This window comes from Panicum virgatum, chromosome 1K, assembly GCF_016808335.1.
Source record: "Panicum virgatum strain AP13 chromosome 1K, P.virgatum_v5, whole genome shotgun sequence".
NCBI classification, from domain to species: domain Eukaryota; kingdom Viridiplantae; phylum Streptophyta; class Magnoliopsida; order Poales; family Poaceae; genus Panicum; species Panicum virgatum.
Genome location: NC_053136.1, coordinates 35,675,865 through 35,696,384, shown reverse-complemented (window position 1 = coordinate 35,696,384; position 20,520 = coordinate 35,675,865). Strand labels below are relative to the sequence as shown.

Here is a 20,520-nt window from a genome sequence, read left to right as displayed (position 1 = left end):
GGAGGGGAAAAAAATCAGGAGACGACAGACATGCTTAACAATCGGGGAAAATGAATCCAAGAGAGAGCAACATGCTTCTAGGGCAGCAATCTGCTACCATGCTGCGTTGTTACAGTAGAAATAAAGATAAAAATAGCAAGAAAAATGTCGTATCCAGACATGACCCAGACATCAAATAAGTCATCTCACATCAGCTATTAGCACTTCCAAGATCCAACACGAGGGAGGTGTCACCATTTGCATAACCAACCATATATATCCCAGGTAACAATAACTGTCCGAGTTCTTTCACATAGCTGTTTAAAATTCCAACACTACAGCATGAGAAATTAGCAAATTTGGACAGATATCACCGAAAACACCCAGAAATCATACACCAGGAATATATAACACAACTGAGACTTTAACAAATATATATGTATTTTTTAAGAACGAGATCAGATTTACATTCGGGACTTCTTACCTGGCATACCCCAACAATTTATGCTAGTTCATGTGTTTACTTGTACAGCACAATAATGCAGGATTGAGGGTCAGCTTCAGCTACATCAGGAAAAAGCCCAAGTGCCGTAATGTAGAAGCAGCAGGCAGCCTCAAAATTAGTTCCACTCCAAGAGATTGGACAGTTCAAAACGCTGATGTTCCATGTACAAGATCTGAAAGAAGAAAAAAAAAAGGAACACCTGCTTCCTATTCAGATGTAGGTCAACAGCAAAGGAAACAAACATGAACCTTTATACAGCCAACAGGAAACCTTGCAGCAGAGCTGCAATCACAATGCTTAAAATACAAGGTGCAGCAGACAAATGAACAGGGGAAAAATAAAGGGAGGAAACCTGATAAAACAAAGAGATTTGTCGGTAAAATCAGTTAGCCTTTTCACCTGTAAAAAGATTAAATTAAATCAATTATCCCTATTGAGATTACACATTGGGAGAAGGAACCAATGATAAAATTAATTAGTGACAAAGCTGCAATGGCAATGACCTATGTGCAGCATCTGTTCTACACCTACATATCGGACAGTTACACTCCCTGTTAAATAAACAAAGTTAAAGGCTGAAACAGTTTCTGTTACACTTGAGGTTTGAAAACTGTAGGACTGGGCTAATCGCTGCCCTGAATAGCTGAATCCTAAATCACCGCTATTGAGGTCTTGGAGGCTCGATTCTTTCAAATCTATGATGGTTGCTCGAAAATTTCCTTCCTTGATGTTGATGATGGTATGGCCATTTTGGTCTTGGCCCATTCCGCCATGCCCTATGCACTCTTCCATCGGCCTGCTGTCCTTCCACAATTTCCAGAACTGTTATGGTTCACTGGGGATGTTCCATCAGGCCGAAACATATGAGATGATGAAGTCGAGGGACAGGGACTCCCTCGTGGGTAGGTAGGCAATGGTGGAAAGGAACTAAAAGGCACACCAGGTGCAACTTTCCAATTTTGGTGGCATTGGCCTCCTTCAGTTTCAGGGGTTCCAAAGTGTTCACCAAGCTTGACAGGAACCCCGTGTGAAACACTCAAGCTAGGTTGGTTCCTCTCCATGCAAAGTCCTGGAGCAACCTCACTGCCTATGGAAAGTTGTGAAGGCTGACACTCTTGTTTGGGCTCAAACCCTGGAGGCACATCATCATCTGCAACCTCTGTTGAACTCTCCATGTGATGGACACCGATATAACAGTTGTTTGTTCCTTGGTTCCTCTGCAACTTGTTTCTCACATCATATTCGCCATGGCCATAAAAAACCTTTTGGATTTTTAGTCCCACCATCTTATAGTGCTCGTCAGGTTGATAATCCCAACGGCTCTTGCGTTTCCTCCTAGCAGAACTCCAGACAATATTAGTTCCCTGGATATCCTGCGCAAATGTGGATGTATGTGGATATTCTGTTGGTTCACTCCTTGCATTATTATGGAGGATCCATCTATCACGAAATTTCCGAGCACTCTGTTGAACCTGTCGCAAGGAGTTATGCCAATTCATGAATTAATGGTTGCAAAGCAGACAAAACTCGCATGAAATTCTTACAAGAAAACCAATAATAAAAAAATGTCAATAGGGGCTACAAGAAACTGATGGATATGAGACATAACCAGCAATTCCCACATAACTCCTGAGTGGGCCAAAACTTATATATAAACCATAGACACATGCTATTTCGTGAAAGAACAGTGCTCCATACGTTATCACTGAATGTGAAACTAGTTTAGGAATACAAACGTATAAACAGGTTTAAATCTGACTGCCTATGCAAATTGCCAATTATGGTAAACTGCCCATTTACACTATCCTCTTATAATGATTCTTTTCCTTTTGAGAATATCTAAAAAGGTTGCCAGTTTTTCCATGTATTAGTACAAAAATAACCATGCATTAAACTACCAAGGAATATAACTTTATATCTGTTAGATGTATATGTACCCTTTGTAGTTTCCCCATTGTATAAGAGGTTTTGTGCATATTTCCTAATGCCTGTACATGTATATATTCGGGCCTAGAGCCCTCATATTGAATACAAGTAATATCCACAACATTTACAGCTTAGCAAAGAAGTAATATAACACCAATAGTTCCACAATAGAAGTTCAAAATGCATCCCTGAAATTCAGGTTAGCATTTCCAGATTTAGTGGATTAACAGTTTCCAGGTGCACTTAACTTCATCATAACTAACTTTTGCTCAAAACTGTGACTGGCCGAACTTGTATTCTTGACACACTTTCCTAGGCAGTTGTTGGATTTAGTGCATGAATTTTGGTAGCTCACATGTTCAACCTACAGACCAAGACCCACTCTTTAACTAGCTTTGTCACAAAAGTGTGGATAAGCTTTGCATTTGAAATCTAGCAAAGAAGTAAACTACGAATGTATTTCCACGAAGCTGAAGGAATGCATTAGCATGGTATGTCCATTACCTGAAAGTTCTTATGTCTGACTAAGCTCAGCATCGAGTCTCTGAAGCTGCAGTGCAAGTTCCAGATGAAAGTTATAGAAAATGGAATCTTGATTAAATATTCAAAAGGATCAAAAGTAGGGGCTATTTCTAAAGCACTGTTAAATTTCACTAAGAATGTCACTACACTGACTTATAATTTAGTAAGCAGTGAATAGGTAAAACCAACACAAATGATTTTACAATTGTCTCCCTATTGCATAAGATAAGAAAAGAAGAATAGAAACTATCCATAAAGTAACAAGTTTTTTTTTTCTCTCAAGGGAAGGATTACATTTCGTTTCTTTGATGAAACCTAATGCTGGTTCATGTCAAAAAGACATAACACAAACAAAACAGACAAAAAGGGAAGAAGTTCATTTCGTTTATTTGAGGAAACCCAATGCTGGTTCAGGTCAAAAAGAAATAACACAAACAGAACACAATAAAATAAGGGGACCTAGAAAACAAGTTGAATATGAAACTCTTCAATCAGTACCAAATACATAAGCAAGTTTAGATAACCTAACCTTTCGACTCCAACACACCGAGGACCTCCATTTATGTGCTGAGATGTCAAAATTCCTTTCTGAGCTAGAAACTCCAGTACCTGGAGGCAGATGCCAATAATCATACACAAAGTACCATCAGATTCTGGGGATATAGCCTTTATTATATTGTACTCCCTCCAGTCAAAAATAAGTGCCATTTTAGTTTACTTGCACTCAACCTGATTAAACTATGACCTTCTCTTCAGTTTATGTGAACTTTTGAAAATGGTATCTCAAGATTTGTCTCCAAAAGTAAATGTAAAATATTATGTTTTACATTTATTTTATGCTTAGTAATTCGTAGTCAATGCAATGTCTTGGTAAGCATGTCATGTCACTATCAAAAACTACACTTATTCAAGAATGGAGGGAATAATGGGTAAATAATATGTCAACTGGAAACCATACAACATGTGGATGCCACAGCTGATGATATGAACAAATAAATTTTATGAAAATAAGTGCAGACCTTAAGAAGCTTCCGTACAATAGGTATCCGGTAGAAGTCGGTTCTATTCTGCTTCAATATATTCTGAAGCATTTGCAATCCTGCCATACAATAAAACAAAAGATTCTTAGTTGGTGACTAGAGAACTTCCATACAGGGAGTTGAAGGTGAGGAAATATACCATTCTTGTTGATGATGTCCAACAGGACCGAATGTGATTTTGTTTTTAAAAGTGCATCAAGGATCAATGAAAGATCCCTCACACTGAAAGAGATAAAAGAATCAGCATATTTAGGGGAAACAAAAACTTGATTCACAAGTCATCTGGTGAACAAACCTTTTAGATGTGCCCCCAGCACTGTCACCTTCTGCTGCAGTCACAAGGAGAAGCCTCAAGTATCCATTTGTAGCATCCTGCTCGAAATAAATACTAGTTAGAACTTAGAACATAAAGATATAGAATGATAACTAATGTTTGCACTGCTGGATTAAATGATGAAACAAGAAAATCCATATTAATGCTAGCATGAAACATGTACCAACAACAGAGACAGCCAAGTTAGTATACGCAGCTTTCATTTCATTAAGGGTGAGCTAGGCATTGGGTAACACTAAAAAATTCTAGCTTCTGGAGGCAAATTCGCCTGCAGCAGAAAGAAAGTGCTCACCCAGCTAGGCGAGCTGAACACTCTCTCCCTCGACAGCTAGCTAGCACTAGCAGTTGATCAGAGAATGTGACCTTGACATACATTTACACCCAGGAACCAAACAAGAAAGCTTGCTAGGTTAGCGTAGCTAAGCAAGGTCCATGAGGGATCTAAACAAGCCCTACATCAATCAAGATGCATTTCAAACCTAAGGAGGTCTGATTTTGCTAGAAATTCAAGTCCATGTTGTTTAATAAAGTATGTTTAGCTTCTGTACACACCAAAAAAAAAAGTATGAAACAACAATATAGCTTATGCACTATGTTCTTGAGCTTTGTACTCCAGATATATAAAAAACTCGGCCTGCAGGGGGAAGAAACCCCCGAGCATTGAATAAGAGAAGACCTCTTGCGCAGGCCGAGGAACCCCCTGAACCCCTGCCCCACCCTTACACGAGGGTGCCGTTACCTGTGTGAGTGCAGGCCGGGACCTTCCTTTCGTGCTTTGGCATGGCGGCAGGCGAGGGGATTTTTTTAACCCCAACCTGAAATTCGCTCCCACCAGGAGTCGAACCCAGGACCTAAGGAGTGCTACTGAGGCCACCTAACCAATCCGGCTAGGCACCCGTTCGCGTACTCCAGATATATGAGCACCACTAATCAAAGTACTAATATTAGAATAGCAGGCTAGTCCAAACTTTCATGACATGGTGTCAGATCTAACTGTATAGATTTTTTTTTGTCCAGCGTATGGAGATTGCATCGTAATTAGAATTACCAACAAAACTTTTAACTAAAATATTGTTTGTTAAAAGACTAGATTATGTGCAATTCAAGGGTATAATCATGGTTTCATACCTTTCGTTTGCTGATACCTCCATTCTCATCCAGAAGGTAGTTCAGTCTCCCTTCAACTACATATATCAAGGAGAGAACATTAAGACTGACACTTTAGCCAAAGTAGGGAGAGGAAAGCATGGGGCAGAATAGTATTACCTCCCAAGATGTGCTCATTGTCAATTGGAGTTGATGATTGTGGTTTCACATTTCTATGTTGTTTTAAGTTGTTTCTCTTATTAGCATTGAAACCAGGTATCAGATCGCTCCTGAAATCAGAACTAGGTGTCGATCCATTTATCACATTTGCAGCCTTTGTTCCTTCAACTGAATTTGCAGTCTTTTGCAAAAGATCTGAAGACAGAGGACCAGGTACTGGGAACTGCTGCAAAGAACTTTCAAGTGTTCGTGACACATGCACAGGTGTGCGGATGACATCTTCATCTTCCTGCGGGCTCCATGCTTCCAAGGAATTTTGGGGCTCACAAGTTTCAACTACGGTTCCTCCAGTTTGCTCAAGGGGTTCTAACTCTGCTTTTGCAGCTGAGCAATCATGTAAATCACCCCCCTGAATAGAAAAGTCAGGTTCTGCAATATTTTGAAGACTGCCATCAGAATCGGACCCATTTGCTCCCATCAACCTCTCAGAATCTTTGTCAGGAACCATTTGTTCAAAATGCCCTGCTTCTGCATCATCTTGGGTGACAGTATCAACAACTGATATGTCTCCACCAATGTAACCCCGACATTTGGCAGTACCACAGAAGCATTTTTGAGGAGCAGCACCAGATACACGAACATAGTTGTAATCAAATGTCAATTCTTCACCCTATAAAAAAAAAACATACCCATTACATGCTGTAACAGCTGCCAAGCAATATATTCACTAAGACCATTCGCTGATTCGATTCGAAATTAAATAAAGCAAACCAACCCACACTCTGTTTCCAATATGTGAACTAGGTCATATGCGGACAAAATGTCCAGTAATCCAGTTTATGGTAATGTGATGACTTCTAGGCTTCTAGCCTTACCTTCTTGATGTTCCTCATAGCAAATATTCCAATGCAGACTTCTCCATTGACCATCCACTATATATAAAAAAAAACACAACTTAGCAAACTCAGAGTGAGAGTACAACTCTTGATAACTATCAAGAACCGAGTATATTTTCATTTTGGTCCAAAGTTTCAGCCAATAAGGGCAGCGTTTGGAAGTGCAGCTGCAGCAGCCAAGCACTCTATTTTTGAGGGCAGAGCAGGAGATGTGCAGCTGCAGCCACAAGGATTAAATGGCAAGAAACATAGTCAACTATGCATATACAAAAAACAGTGAAATAAAAGTCAACCTTCTCTGTACGACAGTTAGGGCTGCAACTATGATTGATGAATCGGCCCAAGTTTCCCTTAGTGCAAGCATCTATTACCTGGAAGAATTCAAACGACAAGGTTAAAAGAAAGGCCAATAGAATTTATCCAGGTGTGTCAACATCATGATGGATGGCTCAAGAAAAGTGGATGCCACATAAAGTAAACACCATACAATAGAGAAAGTGGGTGCCACATAAAGTAAACACCATACACTAGAGAAGTATACAAATTTTAGACCAAAATAGGACTTAAAGTAAGAAATGCAGGTAACAAAACTTAAAGCGATATTGGATAAAACAGCAAATCGGAAGAAAATAAAAAATAGCTAATGGACAAAATGTAAAATCAGAAGTACCTCGCCACCATTTAAGGCCATGAAGTAGAAATGTTTCTGGCCTTTGGAAGCATAATATCTTTGGCGGGATTCATAAGACGTTATGTCAAGGACCTGAGAGAACATTGCAGTAGAGTCAAAAGTACTCCTAGCCATGATTAACTATCATTGCACTAACAACAATGATAAAGTTTTTTGAAACTCCTAGCCATGATCAGAGTCAAAAGTTTTTTGAAACAGGGGAAAATAACAGACAACAATATTACCTCTCCAACATATTCAATAAGAAACCTTCCTTCAGTAACATCTTCCTGCAACTGCAGTCCATAACCTTTCTTGCCAGAATGGAACCACCGCAGTTTTGCATAGCTGCGTCGCTGAAACTGTTTTCAAAGATTTTACTGTTAATGTAGCATGGAAAACATAAAATTTATTAATTAAGGGTAGCAAAGAAAGCAATGACCTTCTGATTAGAACATTGTTCTCCACATGGACATGTACGCTTGACACATTCAATGTTGAGCATCCTGTTCAAGCAGCCATCTCTACAACCCAGTCGACCATCCTGAGGAGGCTTGCAGTTGCACACCATGCTCTGATCATAATAGTTAATGAAAAACATAAGACAACTAGGGTATCCTTCAAAATTTCAGCAAGTACTCAAGTCGCAAGGATTTGCTGGTGGTGGATGGTTAAAATATTCCTGCAACTATAAAGTGTGTGAGACACACATTCAGAGTGGCAACAGTACAAATGTTTGTGTTTTATGCACTTTGGGAGTAAATTTTACTTATCTATCCTGCAAATGGATATATGAACAAGAATCTATAGTAAGTTTTTAAACTACTAACTGTCCTACAAAATCCCACAATCTATGATTACATGAAGCTACATATCCATAACAGAAAAAAAGCTAAAAAAATAAGTTAAATCAAGGGGGCAAATAGATGGACAGCACCAACCTCATCAATGGATTGTGGCCTGCGTGGCCGCAGAAACAAATTTGACCTAATAGGCGTCCAGGATGGTGCTTTGCAAGCTACTCTCGACAATAACATGCACAAGTTTGTAACAAAATCAGATATGATTGATTGGTAACACATAAGGAATTACTTTACATTATAATGAACAAAAAAATTATACTGAAGAAAATAAAAAGAATGAGGAGGTTTCAAAACCTTTGGAGTTGGATCTGTCATCGTCTGCTTCATCAGCCGAAGCATCCGAAAGGTCGAGTTCTGCATTGATCTCAGCATTTGTCTTTTCTTGTGGAATAGAACAGTTAGCAAATGCCTTGTCTCCATTGTCCTTACAAGTCCTTCATAGTTAAAAAAAAGAGGGGGGGGGGTCAATCAGATCAGATGTATAAAATAATCAACAGATGAGCAGCAATATATATAAAAAAATGAGTGTACAGCACATGAATGAATGGAATAAATCAAGATACAAGAATAGAAGAAACTTGTGGAACATCTAAAGTAGAGATTTGCACGGTGTGGTAGTAACACATATTAGGTTGTGGGGTTTTCAAATCCTTACACTAGTAGTTTTTCTTGCTATAAAAGATGAATGCAAATCCATACTTGAATCAAGCAACCTGTGGGCTTAAAATCTCAAATATGTCTGAAGATGCAGTGGACACGCAGCAAAAAGCGAGAGCATAGATGATGAAGACACAGAGGTGAACATGGTGCAATTTCCAAGAAAATTATAAAGCTACGATCGCCAATGACTATCCTTGACATGTGTATCATACACACTGTAGTCAAGAAACAGATGATGTATGCAACTTGACCTGGTTGGGCCAGCCCATCAACCTATCCTAGTACTTTTGCTTTACCAGATGTGTACAAAAGTGAACAACCTATTTGATAAAGCTGATGGCATGTTTTCTAAAGGCGCATCTGTGCTGAGAAAATGTAACATATTCAGAATAATGTCTACACCAAACTTGTAAAACCAAAATCGCCTAGGACAGTTCTCGTACTGAATCATCTAGTCAAGAGAAGGACGTGTTTGACAGAGAGCCAAAGACAATCACACATCTTCTAATGTGTAGCTTTGGATAGGAGCGCTTGGAGACTAGCTATCAATGTGCCTGAACCTTGAACTTATTTCTTTCGGGTTTCATCTCTAGCCTACCCCAACTTGCTTGGGAAAAAAGGCTATGTTGTTGTTGTCGTATTACAATGCAGGTTCCAGGTTTATTTCTTTGGATTGACCCATCTGAAACCAAACCCAAACCAGGAAGGTGTAGCTCTCTTTGGAACAGGTTTTATGATAGAGATGGCATTATCTACTTTGCGGCTGGGATAGAACCCACAAGTACAAAGTGTAGCATTTACATGAAACAACAATTGAATTGTTCAAGAAAAAGTGTTTGAGTCTATGTGGAATAACAATTTGAATAAAAGTATACCCAACATACAAGGAGCAATTTTGCTCCTCCAGAAAATGCAGTTAGATGTTACTGAGCAAAAGTTGACACAACTCGAAAGGTCAAATCGGCATGTCCGCATTATAAAAAAGAAAAAAAATGTAGTGATCAATGTGGTTAGGATCAGTTTATCCAGTTTTAGTCAGTAATTTTGGATTATCCTCCTATATAAACCAAAACAATATAAGAGAACTATTTTCCAACCATACTGACCAGTGAAGAGTGCACCCAATTTTAGCAGGAAAGTGCAACCATTAAGAGTTGATAGCTGAGATAACAGGAAGGAAAGTTATTACCATCTTGTTTCTCCAATGACGTCAACAAGTTCAGCAGGTATGCAACGCCACTTTTGGCAATCATCACAACACACCCATGCAGCACGTGGCGGTGGTGGTGGTACAGATGCACCATCCATTTTGCATGCAGCATTTCCAGGTAAATCAGTAGATATGGCACTAGAGTTCTTGGGTGCAAATTCGGTGGCAGGATCAAGATTACCTATGTAAAATGAGAATGTAAATTACTTGACATATGTTATGGAAAAGAAACAAATGATAATCACAAAGAAAATGAGACGTACTCTGTTCATTCATACTAGACACTGCCAGATCAGATGAAGGCAAATTTAAAAGACCGTGATCAAAGGAAGTGTCATCAGCTATATTTTTCTTGCTACTTTTTTCTTTCTTATGTCGATCCTGCACCTTACCCTTCTTCTTTCCTGCATTAGAATCCTTTTTCTTGCGTCTTGGTGATTTCATACTGTCAAATGCACTCCCACTGTCACCATCCATTACAGAGTGACTTCCAATGATATCATGTTCATAAATAGCATGATCCTGTGTGCCAGAAGTTAGGGCTGCAGAACAAGAACCAAACTCTGGAGGCCTTGTGCGGAGAATTGACTCAGATGGATCAGGAGAAATTGAATCGCTAGAAAATGGCCTATGTTTTGAAGCTTCACATGGAGAAATTTTGGTGGGTCCTATAACATTCTTTCTTTTCCCTTTAGATCTATCTTTACTTTTGCAACCTGACTTTCTGACAACTCTGATTTTCCTCACTGCATTAGACTTCTGTAAAGCTTGCACTTTTCCTTCACCAACATCACTGTCTACCGTGGCATGAGATGGATCGATCTCTTCCTTTCTGGTGTCGTCATGCAAAGTGGTTTTAGCCTGCTGCTCCAAGTTCTTCAATGATAATAAAGCTTGTTCTTTTCCAAAGTTGGAAGTAGATGAAACGGATGGATGATAGCCACCAACATTCAGTGCACCAGTATTGGTTGAGTTTTCATGTAACATAACATCATGGCTTCCAGAAGCATTACCTTCGCATGTAACAGAAGCCACATCCAAAACAGAATCCGGCGAAAATTCAACACGCAGCATGGCACTGTCATTGGCCTTGGTCAAAGAAGGTTCAGAAGTTGAAAGCTTAGCACACTCTCCATGGACATCTGCACCACATGTTTCTTTAATAGAACTCACCAAGGCCCTTTCCAACTGCTGCACATCAGTCTGGATACACTTTGGTTTCACTGTACAATAACTGTCAGTAGACTTTGCAGTATTGCTTGTACTATCAAAAATATTGATTGATGTATCAGAAGACAACTTTGGAATGTTTTGTCTGCGACTTTCCAAAGAAACATCAGTATCAGCCACAGTTGAACAGGCTGGTTGCTTGTTCAATTCACTAGCTGCATGCCCTATATCCACCACAGTTGATAAGGTCAATTGCCCATTTAATTCACTAGCTGCATACCCTGTAACAGACATTGAAGAGAATTTACTCTTTGAAGATCTTGAACTTCGACTTCTCCGAATACTTGGCTGACTTTTCTGATCAGATCTGTTATCTGATCTTCCTTTGTCCAGGCAAGTTGGATGAGAATTAGAAGTCGACGGCCGACAGCTTTGACAGAAACCATCTAATAGCACTTTTAGACTGCCCCAAGTAGAGGGTTTTGGTGGCCTGTTCATGCCACTTCTTCCCTTAGAGATTTTGTTTGGGAACAGACTCGTGGTGTTTTGCTGTAATGAGCTCGCGACATCAACCTTTTTTGGTTTGCATGTGCTACTGCTTGCTTGGTTCATTTGATTAGACCTCTCAGAATCTCTTCTTGATGAAGCAGCTCTTTTTGGATTCCTACGTCTGAACACGTTTAATGCTGTCAGCTTTTGACTTTGTAATTCTCCATCATTAGCATTGTTCACAAAATCAATGGAACAGTCACCAGCACAAGTACTGGCATCGAGCCCTTGGTCCAAATGGCCAGATCTATCAACAGCAGAATCTTGATGACCCAGGCATAGAGCAGATGATTCCTTGCCGCTACAACAAGGTTCATCGTCACAAGGTTGGTTATACGAAGAAACACACAGGTTTCCCTCTAGGGATAGTCCAGAGGTTCCATATTTCAGAGGGGTATGTTGCAACTCTTTATCAGCATGAGGGCCAGAATGCTGATTCTCATCACCGTAGGCCTCCGTCCGGAGGCCACTGTCACACAACGACATGTCCCCTCCCAGTGAATCACAAACCAATTTTTCAAAGCCTGCACTATTTTCAGATGTATCAACAGCCTGACCAACCTCCCCATCTAAAGGAACATCAATGGAGCTCCCGTAAACAGAAGGAACTGATGTTTCATCAACTTGGCAGGAGGCTACTGAATTGATATTTGGCAAGAAGCCAGCCTTTTCCAGCTCATGATTAGCACCAGTCATCAATGGCAGGCCATCAGCACCACATAGCAATTTCTCAGAGTGATGTTTCCCCAGATCTGACAAGCCCCCATTGTCATGGGCTGCTTCCATACAATCTGTTCGCAAATCCTCTTCACTTGAGTTTACCTTCCTTCTGTAAAACCGGCGCTCATCTTCAGGAGCCTCCTTGTGAAATGCACTCTCACAAGAAAATGTACCACATAATTCTGCACTGCAAGCCACTTTTACCATGCACCTATGTTCAGGTAATTCACTAATCTGACCAGTCTTGCCATCTAAAGAAACAGCAGGACTATGCCCGGAAATTGAAGGAACTGAATCTTCGTGCAAGGTCCAAGAGCTATATGACAAACCATCCTTTTCGAGATCATGGTTAGCATTTTTCTTCAAACACATGGCACCCATGCTGCATGGTAACTGCTCAATATCACGATTTACCAAATCTGGCAAGCCTTCATTGTCACAATGTGGTTCCTCATAACATGTTTGTGAATCATCCACAACACCACACGAAACACCTCTCCCACCTGCCAAAACGCCCTGCTGACATGGACTTCCCTCTGTTGCCATGTCCACCGTGTCATACATGCATCTAGAATCAATGAACTGAGATCCTTTACCTCCAGTGGCACATAAACCGTCATTCCACATCCCTCCATCGGACACATGGCACATCATTGAATCACCAGATATTCCACCAAACTGACCTGTCTTTCCATCTAAAGGAAGATTAATGCCACCTGAAATAGAAGGAACTGAATCTTCATGCGCTGGCCTGGAGACCGCGGCTTCATTATCTGGCATCAAAGCATCCTGTTGTAGCTCATCATTAGCATCCGTGATGGATCCTGTGCCATTAACGGCACATGGCTTTTGCTCACTACCACGACTCGTTGATGGCTTGGAGACTACGGCTTCATTATCCAGCATCAAAGCATCCTGTTGTAGCTCATCATTAGCATCTGTGATGGATCCTGAGCCATCAACGGCACATGGCTCTTGCTCGCTACCACGACTCGTTGAACCCAACAAGCCTGCATGATCACATTCTGCTTCATCGCAAGCAATCCGTAAATCTTCTAGAGTTGCATTTACTCCCTGCACCTCGGCAACCCAATCACCTCCGTTACCCACCAAACCCTCCTGCTCAAACTGGCTTTCCTCTGTCGTTTCCTCCAACATGCCAGACACGCATCCGGTGTCCTTGGGGGCACATAACGTCTTATGCGGCAACCCGCCATTGGCCTCATGACACGTCTGCAAACCGCCAGGTTCAGCGGAACTCTGCGACGCGGGAGCCAAACTACCTCCCTTCTCCACCTCCACCTCCACGTCCTTCGGCTCCAAACTAGAACCCTTCCCCAGGCCTATCTGAAGCTTTCTCCCTTCAGTCGAGGCAGGAACAGCCTCGACAGGAGCCACCAATCCGACAGCAAAGTCGCCCCCTTTCTCCTGGTCTGCATCCGCGGGCAATCTAGCCTCCGGGGCGCCGCATACCTCCGCGGCGGTGGCCGATTCAGGCGCCGCTGCCGCAGACAGAGCGTCCTCCGCTCCCCGCAGCCGCGCGGCGTCAGCAGCATGATCCTCCAGCCCGCGCACGCCCGCGCCGAGCTCCTCCATTGCGGCAGGAGGTCAGCGGGGGCCCGTACGGATCGAGACCATCCAATGCCCGCGCGCGCCCCCTCCTCCTCCCGCCGCCGCCTCGCCCGATCACGCCGAGGCCGAAGGCCCTCCAAAACCCTAGAATTCCAGCCGCCGGGGGCCGATAGCACGGGCACAAAAGTCAATCAGAATTCCGCGAACAAACGGCACCGCCCCCCAACCCTTACCAACGAAAAAAAAAACAGAGACACGAACCTCGGGGACCCGCGTGGCGGCGGGCGAATGCCTGCGGAGCGGCGGCCGTCGGCGGCGGCCGTCGGCGGCGGCCCCCGTCGGGCTCCGGCGGCTGGCGGCGCCCGGGAGGAGGCCGCGGCGCCGGGGTCGGCGGTCGTCTCGTCGACCGCGTTGGGAGAGGGGGGCGGGCGGCGGAGGCGGATATGGGGATGGAGGAGAGAGGAGGCCAAGTATATTATTTCGGGGAGAGAGAAATAATAAGGGGAAAAACAAATAAATAAATAAAACAGGGAAGGAGGAAGGGACAAGGGAGTGGAAAAGGTCTCGCTCATCCGTTTGGTTTCGCTTCGAGTTCGTGTTTGCGAGGCAGGAGGTGGACGATGAAGATGAGACTGCGCTGGCAAGGCGTTGGAAATCCGGGGTTTTGTTAGATTTTCTCTTTTTTTTTTAGGAAAAAAAGAAGAAGAAATCCGCGTGGGTATCTATGGGTTTCAGCGCGACAAAAAAAGGCTAGAGATATTATTATCCTATATACTATCCCTGCCTCGGATTTAAAAGGACGCGACCGTTGTTTGTACTTGCACATGTTTTTTTTACTTTCTCGAGATAAAAAAAACTAGCGGCAGCCTCAGCATCACAGAGGTGATGGTATTCACTGATTCTGAATTTGCATTGGCGTTGCACGTGAACGCCGTACGCAGATGCGGCTGTAACGGTATTCACCGATTCTGAATTTGAACAGCCTTCGCATTCGTTCAGAACTGTGCAGCAGTTTGTATTCCGAAGCGATATTTACAAGTGTGAAAGGGAAGTTGTTGGAAAGAAACATGAATCGTCGCGCGGTAGCTGCGAGCCTAGCGCGGTAGTGCGCGGTAGTAGTAGCCATGGGAGACATGGAGTGCTAGACTGGAGGGGGGGGGCGGTTGGTGGCAATCATCCTGGCTCATCCTTGACTTGATCGGCGGTTCTGCCGTGTCGGGACGGGCCGCCCCCTCCGGATGTCCAGGGGACGTCACGTCGCCAGCCTCTTAATTATCATCCACTGCAGAGCAACAAAAAGAGCAAGGCTGTGTTTAGACGGGAAAGAAATACGAAAAGTCACATCGGACATTGTAGCACACTGTAGCACTTTTTGTTTGTTTGTGGTAAATATTGTCCTACCATGACCTAACTAGACTCAAAAGATTTGTCTCGCAACGTACATCAAAATTATGCAATTAGTTTTTTTATTTACCTACATTTAATACTCCATTCATGGGTCATTTGTTATATTTAATGTTTCGATGTGATGGAGATGTGATGAAAAATTTGGATTTTGGGGGTTTGGGCATCTAAACACACCCCAAAGAAAAAAGGGTCATTTTGATCCATGCCACTCCAATTTCTTGAAGTTGGATCTCATGTTCAAAATCATATCATTGAGTGGCATGATTTTTAACGTGACACCCAATTTCACAGAGTTGTGGTGGCACGAATCGAATTTTCCCAAGAAAAAACGTCCCCAACCGAAAATGGCAAACTGCGTCATCGAGCCCGTCACCGTAGGGGGAAGGGGGGAGGGCCCACCACAGCACTCTCTCGCGCCGTGTCAGACCGTGCCCAGATTTCTTATATTGCCTAATTCCCGTTAAAAATTTTACACATCAATTACATAAATATTTAGACACATACATGATGTATTAAGTGTAGACAAAAAATCGATTTTTACGGATTGTCTATAAATTGTAAGACGAACATTTTGATTCTAATTAATTCGTAATTGGACAATAAATTGCTACAATAAACATGTGCTAATGATAGATTAATTTTTCTTAATAAATTCATCTCGTAGTTTACAGACGAGTTCTGTAATTAGTTTTGTGATCAGTCTATGTTTAATACTTTAAATGTGAAAATGTTCCATTTCAAAAAATTTACCCAGAGAAACTAAATAAGGCCTGAGTATGGGCGCTGCGCCGGACGTCCCACGGCGAACTTTACATTCAACACTACATTGGTCCATCCCAATATCAAATAATAAAGTCCGTAACATAGAAGGAAATGTCTGCAACATAATCAACCATCAAAAAAATGTTGTAAAAAGATATTACACATTCGTTGATAATGAAGAAAAAAATTCGCTGCAACATCTATTTCATGTTGTATGGAACAAATATCTAATCGAAGACACAATATTCAGATAAAATACTTGCAACATGTGTGTAAATAGATGCAACATGGCAATATCTAACTCTACTTTGCAACACTAGCATGAAGTGTATGCAACATCCTTAAATTTATATTGCAACACCATATGATACCTATTAAATATGACCACTTTGTGCTCTTTTATTGCAGCCTTCGCTCCTCTACAATCTCCCAGGGTTGCTCGCCATGACCGCCACCTGAAACTCCTCTGGCGGCCGGCGCGGTTCACCTATGGCAGAGAGCGGCAACCAGGGTTGGGGAAGGCGCGGGAGAGCCACCCCACCACCCCCTCCCGCCCCCGCCGCGTGCACCCCCGCCAGCTACCCGCCATGGTCCGGACCTACCCGCCACAGCCCAAAGCTCGCCGGCACTCGCGCGAAGCTCAGCGCTCGCCTTGCCGCCTCGCCGACTCATCTCCAAAAGTTTGGCAAATGGAGTTGCCATTCTTGATTTTTGGCAAAAACGCTTAAAACACCCCTTCAACAGTTTGACAAATGACTTGACAAAAACCCTCCCTCACCACGCATATTTGGCAACTTAGCACAAGGCTTGGCAAATCCTCTCCCTGTTTGCATGCTGCGACCACGAAAATAAAGGCTTCTCCCTACTTGCATGCTGCCTATTGCCTTTTTTTCATTTTGTCAAGTCCGAAATAGCAAATTATTGGAGAACTATTTTTTACTTGGCAAATAGTTTTGGGAGTTGGCAAATTTTTGGAGATGCTCTTATTCGTTGGATTTTGGGTATCCGCGGGTTTCGGATTTGGGGATAGATTCCCACCCGAATCAAAGTTCGATTCGGATTCGGATTTTAAGTTCGGGTTTCGGTTTTCGGTGTCCAGACACTCCACTCAAACCGAACCTCACCTGTTGCCATCCTTAGCGACCGGAGCAGGGGAGCGGCGGCCCGGCCCCCTACTGCGTGCGCCACGCCCATGGTGCGGAGCTGCCCTGTGGCAGAACCGCCTAAATTATCCCGGCTCAAGTGCGCAGGCCATCACCATAAAGACAACATTAGCTTAAACGCACTTCAAACGGAACAATTCTTGGTCTGTCGGGTAACGTCCCGATACAACCACCGATTCTCGGATCGAACAAGCATACCCCGCACGAATGCGAGTCCAGAGATATTACAACCACAAATTTTACAACACAGGCAAGTTCAGTAGTGATTACAAAATAGTTCACACCATTATTACAAAACCAACTTAACTAAAGCAGTTATACAAATCATAAGGGTAAGTTCAGAGTTTAAACAGCGGAAGGTAAAACACGACGGCTACAACACGTCGCAAAATGGTACCAAGCCAGCCCAAGCAAGGTATCACTCGTCATAGTTATTGCCGGCCGAAGACGTATCCCACTCTACGGACCAGCCAGGAGGCAACGAGCAAGGATAGGTCAAGCTAGCGATCTGATCCTCAAAACTCATACCTGAAAAAGGGTTTCAACAGCAAGGCTGAGTATTCTAATACTCAGCAAGACTTAACCGACAACGGGTATAAGTAGCCCACCTTAGCTAGACTATGCAAGGCTTTGTAAGGCTCTGGTTTTTTCTTTGCTGAAAAGCAATAAAGAGTAGGTCCTTACTTTCAAGTTTTAGCTTCAAGATTCTAGTTGATTAACCATTCTATGTAAGCATCTACTAACCAAACATGGTGGAACTTCTAAGCAAACATCAAGATTAATAATAATATTGTTGCTCTTATTACTCTGTGTGGCAAAGAGATCAAGCAGTCTCATTTCATCGTGAGAGGCGGACGATTCTGAATCGAAATTCAACCTTGCAAGGGTAACCTAGCACACACGTCTGGAATACCGTCGGGTCATTCCCAAACAACCGTTAACCTTTCTTTCCGGCTTGTGGATAGTGCCACTCTCCCCGACTACAGGGCTCCAAGGCCGAACCTTGTCCCTAGAAGTCGTAGTGTTGCGCAACATATAATAAAACCTATCCCTACTGAGAGAGTGGGAGGTATATCCACTCCCCGGTCCAACCGGCTACTAGGCTTGCCGCGTACCATATTTACGGCATGTGACTAGTACTTTCAAAAACTTAACCAGCCCTACCACACACCGCGACCTTAGCAAGTTCATCAAAATAGACGGGGTCTCACATAGGACATGATATCGAACACAACCCCGTCCGTCGTCCTTATATTGATAACAGAAAGTAAACAAGCAATTCCTATAAAGCTCGCGAGTGACAGGCAATCACTCGACTTTTACCGTTCCTATAAGCTTAGCAGATAGTCGAACTCAGGTCTAGTGTTCAGTACATAGGTTCCTAGGATCATGCATCTAGGGTTTCAATTCAAATCCTAAGAACTGTAAATGCACAAGTAAGTAATAACAGTAAATGATAATAATTTGAAATATAGGTTATGTCCGGGGCTTGCCTTCTCGGTAATTGCTAACTATTTCAGCGCTAGGCTCTTCCGAACTTTGGTTCGGGGCTTCAGTTAGTTCCGCAGTGTTTACTTGAGCTTCTAGATCACCTTCGTCAGATTCCGGGATCAGCTCGTACGTCCCGTCCGATAAGGCAGTCGTGTCTATATGTAATGCAAGAACAACATTATAAACAAACATGGGCAATCGTTTACAGAGTAGTTAAATAACAAATTTAACTACACAAGGCATCATGATCAACAGCACAAAAGAAGTTAACTAACTTCATAAAATGAGGGGTGGTGATTTCCTATACAATTAAGTCATGGTTTGTAAATAAATCAACAACTCAAAGTACAAATAGTAATAAATTCTACCAAAACTACACTAAATAGAACATGAACAAAGTAATCTACCCTGTAAAAATCATGCCAAAACATTTAACCATTTAGTCAGAATAATTCATTTACTCAGATAACATCTAGAACAAGCAAGAATTACACAGTTCAAACTAGAGCAGATCAGAAGCTCAAAATTTAACATGAGATCTAAACAGGGATGATTTATCTACTGTGAATTTCTCACGATTTTACCTACACAGAATTAATTCTGAGAAAATAAACAAAACAGACAATAGTTTAGAAAGATTCAATTTTAGCTCCTGTTCTAGCCATTAACTGATGCTCAAACTTCCTGGACAAGTTAAGATATTCTAGATGAACACTCAGGAATATTTTCAGGATTTAACAAGAACAGAAACTATTTATCATAAATAAAGTATACTAAACAAGGATTAAATCAAATAAAAAGCTACAACAAAGAACTGATCATGAAATTTTTATAGCAAAGCTAGTGTAACAAGATTAAACTACTACCAAAATTTCAGAGCAATATCAGTTTTCAAGTATCACATAAGAAAAAGATTAAAGAACTAGTATTTATACACCTAGTAACACAAAACAAAATCTACAGCAAAAACTTGCAACTAAAGCCTAACATATTATGGTTCTACTGCATAGAGCTCTTCAAGAGGATTCCAAAATATCAAGATTTGCTAATTTACGAATTTTCTACGAATTGATATTGAATTTCAAAGATCACTGAAAAACATTGCAAACCAGTCCCTAAGGCACTATTGCAATGGGTCACTAACATCGCAGATAACCCCCTGGGCTTTCTCAAATTCAAGCACGCGGTCCTTGGGTCGGGTCAGAGAGGGGAGGTGAGGTTTGACCGGCCGTTTCCCGGCGAGGGGCTCACCGGCGGCGAGGTAGGAGGGGTGCGTGAGCCTCACGGGTTCAAGGCGCACCTCTGGGTGCTTGGAATCGAGGCTAGGGCGGTCGGAGGTGGGGTGTTGACAGCGAGCGGCGGCTTGCGGGCTCGGAGCACGGCGGCGAGGTGGCTCCGGTGGGGTTCGGGCGAGGGGAAATGGTCTAGGAGCTGCGCGAGGTCGAGGCGGTGCTAATGGTGGGGGATGTAGGGGTGGAGCGGGTCTGCAGTGGCGGCTCCGCAGCGGGGTGGAGCTCGCCGGGGTTCAAGCGGGGCGGCGGTGGTGTTCTGCAGCGTGGGAGTGAGGATAGAGCAAAGGGATGCACAAAATCGAGTCCTGGGATATGTGTAGTGCTCGGGCGCTCGCTAGAAGAGGGCGGCGGGCTCTGCAGTGGGCGCTCCACGGCGGCGTCGCGGTGGCGGCCGTCGGGGAGGTTCTGGGCGCGGCGGGGGTGCGTGGCGAGGGGTGGAGGCTCCAGCGCGAGGCAACAGGAGGGGGAGGAGGAGCGGCGCGACGCGTGGGTGACAGCGCACGGCGAAGTAATGGCCGGGAAG

The 20,520-nt window shown here is 42.9% G+C and overlaps 1 protein-coding gene across 1 annotated transcript; it reads right to left on the bottom strand.

Moving 5' to 3' along the window:
* Positions 1-853: 853 nt before the first annotated feature.
* On the bottom strand, positions 854-14,195 carry LOC120704532. Its single transcript, XM_039988962.1, has 18 exons — positions 14,144-14,195; positions 10,135-14,026; positions 9,851-10,052; positions 8,296-8,435; positions 8,080-8,156; positions 7,581-7,712; positions 7,384-7,500; positions 7,139-7,231; positions 6,762-6,839; positions 6,448-6,504; positions 5,573-6,242; positions 5,435-5,490; positions 4,268-4,344; positions 4,112-4,194; positions 3,952-4,031; positions 3,462-3,541; positions 2,915-2,960; positions 854-1,956 (listed from the first exon to the last, which is right to left on the bottom strand). The coding sequence occupies exons 2-18, from the start codon at positions 13,904-13,906 to the stop codon at positions 1,261-1,263; spliced, it is 6,456 nt and encodes a 2,151-aa protein (XP_039844896.1). The 5' UTR covers positions 13,907-14,026; positions 14,144-14,195; the 3' UTR covers positions 854-1,260.
* Positions 14,196-20,520: the final 6,325 nt, after the last annotated feature.

Bases quoted from the DNA above. Each gene is read 5' to 3' on its own strand.
- LOC120704532 (XM_039988962.1), bottom strand. From the start codon at position 13,906: ATGGAGGAGCTCGGCGCGGGCGTGCGCGGGCTGGAGGATCATGCTGCT. The intron at 6,840-7,138 runs GTACTTCTGATT...GAATTCTTCCAG, and splicing joins TGGCCTTAAATGGTGGCGAG to GTAATAGATGCTTGCACTAA. The intron at 4,195-4,267 runs GTTTGTTCACCA...TATCTCTTTCAG, and splicing joins GCTGGGGGCACATCTAAAAG to TGTGAGGGATCTTTCATTGA.